Raw genomic sequence first — 5,459 nt, forward strand, 5'->3', positions numbered from 1 at the left:
GAGTACCATCTGGCCCAGACTGCATGCTTTAACGGGTTATATTTTGGCGTGGCTTCCATGAAGAGAAATCCACTTTTGCTGGACAAAAAAGATACATGTAGCGGTTGGGGAGGGAGAAAAAGAGCAAGAAAAAGTAGGGAATGAAGAGGTTTTCAAGGATGTGCCAAGGCAAGCAGGCTGGAAAAGAACTCTGGCTGGATAGCCAAGAGTGGGAGATAACATCTGGTCAGACCCTCCTTCTTGATTCATATACAGAATGAAGCAAGTGAGGCAAAGAGTGCGGTGGAGGTTAGTGTTGAAAGGATCCTCCACTATTATACAACCCCTAAGATCTGCTTCTCCAGTGTGCTCCGGCCCAAAGCGTTGCGGGTCAGCTGCCCATAGGTCTTCCCAAAGTTGAACTTGTAGCCTAAGAACAGAGAGGGAGGAAAGAATGAGTGCCTTTTCATAACCCACTCCAAGATCAAAGGGATTTCCTTGGGTTACTGGAAAAAACTAATTGGAGACCTAAAGGGGAAGCCAAAGCAACCTGTTGGGCAACTTTAAACAAGTTGCACTCTGCTTCAGAGGAAAGCCATGTCGGCAACAGAGAACCAGTGTGGAATGTGACATCTGAGTGTTGGCCTACGACTTAAGAGTAGGCCAACACTCAGTGGACCTTGGGCAAATCCCACTGCTAATATTCTCTCCGGGGAAAGCCTTGGGGCCAAACTGCTCTGAATAAAACTAGCCAAGAAAACCCTGAGATCCCATTGCCTTGGGAAGTCCTAAGTTGCAAAATGGTTTCTATGATTGCAGAGGGTGGGGCTGGAGGGCAGGGTTTAGGGCATGGGTTTTTCCCAATTGCTTCCAGGGATTAAAATGTGTCTCTGAAAGTGCCGTTTCATTATTGGCTCACAGTAAGGCGCGTTTCTTCCTAGGTAACACACATCACATTTACAGAGAAGCTTTTTGGGAGGGCTTTGCAGTAACAGATGATAATTGGATGGTGATGGAATTTCCATTTGCATTAGGGAACAATGTCTGAAGTTTTGATCTGAGTGCAAGACCCACTGCTCCCAAGGTTGAATTGGGAAAGATCCCTCTTACTGCCAGTCCACTCCAGAGTCCAAATCTCATATGTGGTGAACATGGCCTTCCTGTCTTAAATGTTTCAAACAGCAGAGGATAGGAAATTTGGTTCAGAGAACACCAGCCCCATGTCTGGGATATCTCACAGCTTTGAAGACCCTCTAATAAACAAATGCAATATTCTGGTACGGGGCTACAAAGATGTTTGCCCATCGAAAGGCCAAGGCATGGATAGGACACATACCAGGAAGGCAGAGCACTGGCTCACCTGGCACATAGCCCTTGTAATGGGGCAAGAGGCTCCCGTCCTTAGGGAAGGCCATGGCCAGTGGAGGGAGGGCTTGGCCCCTTCCCTGCCCCTCCTGGCTGCTGCTCCCTGAAGACCCCAAAGGCCTGGGCTTGCGAAGCATCCAGTCAAACTCTAGATCCCTCTTACTGCCAGTCCACTCCAGAGTCCAAATCTCATATGTGGTGAACATGGCCTTCCTGTCTTAAATGTTTCAAACAGCAGAGGACAGGAGATTTGGTTCAGAGAACACCAGCCCCATGTCTGGGATATCTCACAGCTTTGAAGACCTTCTAATAAACAAATGCAATATTCCCTGCCCCTCCTGGCTGCTGCTCCCTGAAGACCCCAAAGGCCTGGGCTTGCAAAGCATCCAGTCAAACTCTAGCAGCGCCCGGTGGGTGATCACAGGGTAGCTGGCTCCTTTCAGGAATTGGGCCCTGGGGACAAAACCTGTGAAGCCTGAGAAATAAGGGTGAAGTTTAGCATTGTGGTAGGAGCAGCTGCTCTGATTTCCAGCCTTATCACTGATATTCTGTTCATCTCTATCTCCCCTTTCCTGAGCACTCCTAGTGACTTTGAAAAGTTAAAATCCTTGCCAAATTACAAACAAAAACATTTATGAGAGCCAGAGCCTGTCCCAAATTGACCAGGACTATTCCCATTAGCCCTCATTTTTAGTTACTTGCTAATTGTCCCATTTCTCTTTCTTCCTTTCCCTTTTCTATCATTAAATCCATTTGCTGCAGACTGAGCAAAGTACAGCAGTAGTTTTAGAAGAGCACAATTCAAGGTGCTGGCGTTAGCCTACAAAGCCCTAAACGGTTCCGGCCCCACTTACCTCTCCGAACGCATCTCCACCTATGAACCAACGCGGACATTAAGATCTTCCGGGGAGGCCCTGCTCTCGGTCCCGCCTGCGTCACAGGCATGGTTGGTGGAGACGAGAGACAGGGCCTTCTCAGTGGTGGCCCCTCGGCTATGGAATGCCCTACCCATTGACATCAGACAGGCTCCTTCGCTGCTGGCGTTTTGGAAGAAGGTTAAGACCTGGCTCTACAGGAAGCGTTTGGCTAAACAGTGCAATTGAACATAGGAAGACGGTAAAATTGAACATAGGAATGGCACAAGGGTTATGAGAATGGATTTTGCTCTGTTATCGAGGCGTCATGAATTGATAATAATTGTGGATTTTGCTATTGTGTATGATATGTTTTTAACTGTTTATTGTTGTGATAACCTGCATTGTGTAAACCGCATTGAGTCGCCTAATTAGGCTGAAAAACGCGGTATAGAAATAAAGCAAATAAATAAATAAGAGGAGAAGTTGGAGTGGACTTCCCAGGAGGTTGAGGCAAAAGGAATCTATAGTAGCCTCTCCAAGCTTCTTCCTTATTTATCAATAATCTTTCCCATTTTGGTTGCACCTTGGCCACACATGTTCTATTTTTCATTTGGGAAATGGCCTTGGGAAACCCCACTCACCTGACATGAAGTATTTCTGAGGGTTGCTGTCCTCCAGCGAGTAGGGCAATCCCTGAGGCTGGAAAGCACAGCGAGAGACATAAGGAGCAGTAACTTTCCCCAGGGCATTCAGTGAAGTTTAGCCCGAGTAAGGAGGGCTGGTGGGCACAAGAGGAGCAAAGTCAGGCCACAGCGTACCTTTCATAGACTTGTTTCTCCCCAGTCTGGTAAAGCAATGGCTGAAATGAGGCAGAACCAGGGCTGACCTGGAAAGTTTCCATACTGGGGACAAAAAACAGTCCCCTTACCCCCAAGAACATCCCTATTAAGAGCACAGAAGGGGAACTGGTTGTGTGACACCCAGAGGAGGAAGTCTACTCTGGAACCTCATATACTTGCTAGCACGTCTATGTACCAGAGAGAGAAAGAACTCGATTCCCAAATATATGTGCTCCCATTTACTCAGATGTAGACAAGGTGAAACCCCATGGCATCCCTCATAGAAGGACAGCATTGGGGGCCCCACTGGCTTGTGGAGAGGATTTTCACGGGACCACAATAGGGCCCTGAAAGATGCCCATGGTGCCATGGCTTTCACCCTCTCAAAGGATCTGCTACGAAATTACCTTTAAGAGGTACACATCTAATCTCCAAGTAAAACTATCTAATGAAAGGAATCCAATCCAATCCATCTTATATAGTACAGCACTATTCTCCCAGTTCCATCATGCAGACAATGGAAGCCTGGCATGGCTCAGGATCTCATTCCTTAAGGGAATGCATCTTCTTTTTTTTCTAGACCAGGCATGGGCAAACTTTATCCCTCCAGAGATTTTGTGCTTCAACTCCCACAACTCCTAGCAGCTTATTGCCTGTTAGGAATTCTGGGAGCCGGATCCAAAACACCTGGAGGGACAAAGCTTATCCATGCCTGTGCCAAACTGATGGCTGCTGGGGGTGTTTGTGTTGGGAATAGCATTGGGAATTCTAGTTTTGCAAGGTCTTGAGACTTCTCTGCCATAGACTGCGGTGTCTCATCAAACAACAAACCCCAGGATTCTAGTGTCAAACTGTAGTCAAAACTGTATTAAATGTACAGTTCAGGCAACACATAAGGGAGGGCAGGTAGCTTTTGAGTAAGACCACCCCCCTTGACTGTGAAATGGACTCACCCCGGGTTGTTGTAGGTTTTTCGGGCTATATGGCCATGTTCTAGAAGCATTCTCTCCTGACATTTCGCCTACATCTATGGCAAGCATTCCCAGGGGTTGTGAGGTACTTGCACCCTACTTGCATGGAAGTAGCCACACACCCACACCCACACATTTTGCAAGTTACTGTATACATTCCAGTCTCTTTGTTGACAGCCCCAAGAAGCCCATTTTCTGAGGGTGGGCACTCTTTTGCCCCTTCCCCATGGGTCGGGAATGAAGGAACGAGGAAGAATAAGGGAAGTTTTATCCTTTGAGTGTCTGCTCCTGCTCCCTCCCTGGTTGCTATGGCCTCCTGTCCACACAAGAGCAGATGATGTTACAAGACTCTGTTTATTTATGTGTGTTATGTGTGGGGGTGTATCCTGCCAGTCCTCTTGTATCAGAGTTCCACACAAAAACATACATGAGGAATCCTGCCACAAAGACACCCACCCCTCTTCTAAAAAGCCTGTCTCAGAGTTTTGCCAACTTGGAACATCATCAGAGACTGGGATCTGGGTACCCCACCAGACCTTCATGTCTATGCAGGATTGGGAGGCAAGGGGGGGGGGGGGTTGCTCCACACATAGACAAGTTTCATGGAAAGAGATACTGGCTGTATCCCCAACTCCATGGATCCCTTTGACCTGGAAAGGGCTCCTGCTATCCCACTGCTGCACTTATCCAGGGATGTAGTGTGGGTCTGGGGTCATCAGGATCAGGCTGAGCTTGGGGGCGAAAGTGGTGGCCATGATCTGCAGAGGCCTCCTCCTTGCCTAAGGACTGAGGAGTCAGAACCAAGACCAGAAGGTATTTTGCCCGCAGCAGGCAGGGCTGGCTGACAGTGTGCCCTCGGCATTCGGGCGGCAGAGGAGGAGACTGTGCCCAAGGAAACACAAACTCAGGGGAGCAGAAGGAGGGGCATCTCTGTTACTAGAACTCTACAGCAGGGTTTCTCAAACTTTTTCAGCTACAGAGCCCTTTCTGAAGCAATAGTTTTTCATGGAGCCCCAAGAAATATTTATATAGTACATATTATATGATATAAAATGTATATATATGTGTGTAAATATATCAGGCATGGGCAAACTTTTTAACACATTGCTTTTAAAAATTTGACAGATAGGCCAGGCCCGTGGCAAATAATAATAATAATAATAATAATAATAATAATAATAATACAACAACCCAATAATAATACTTTATTTATATTCTGCCCTTCTCCCCGAGGGGACTCAGAGTGAATTACAACATATAAACAGACACATGCAAACTTTCAGTGCCTTGTTACAGTGAAAACACAAAGGCAAAGGCTTCTCCTTACATTTCTGGCTCTGTAAGCAGTGCTCATCTCAAGCTCTGGGTGAAGCGTTCTTCTTTTTTTCCAAGCAGAGGTGACTGTGTTGTCTGTAGACAACTGTGGTTGTGTGGCTGACATGACTGCA

At 47.1% G+C, this 5,459-nt stretch overlaps 1 protein-coding gene across 1 annotated transcript; it reads right to left on the reverse strand.

Moving 5' to 3' along the window:
- Nucleotides 1-314: 314 nt before the first annotated feature.
- Nucleotides 315-4,766, reverse strand: LOC137095305 (ciliary microtubule inner protein 2B-like). Its single transcript, XM_067461776.1, has 5 exons — nucleotides 4,697-4,766; nucleotides 2,843-2,935; nucleotides 1,741-1,819; nucleotides 1,340-1,500; nucleotides 315-409 (listed from the first exon to the last, which is right to left on the reverse strand). The coding sequence occupies exons 1-5, from the start codon at nucleotides 4,764-4,766 to the stop codon at nucleotides 315-317; spliced, it is 498 nt and encodes a 165-aa protein (XP_067317877.1).
- Nucleotides 4,767-5,459: the final 693 nt, after the last annotated feature.

The sequence above is a fragment of the Anolis sagrei genome, chromosome Y (genome assembly GCF_037176765.1).
Source record: "Anolis sagrei isolate rAnoSag1 chromosome Y, rAnoSag1.mat, whole genome shotgun sequence".
NCBI classification, from domain to species: Eukaryota; Metazoa; Chordata; class Lepidosauria; order Squamata; family Dactyloidae; genus Anolis; species Anolis sagrei.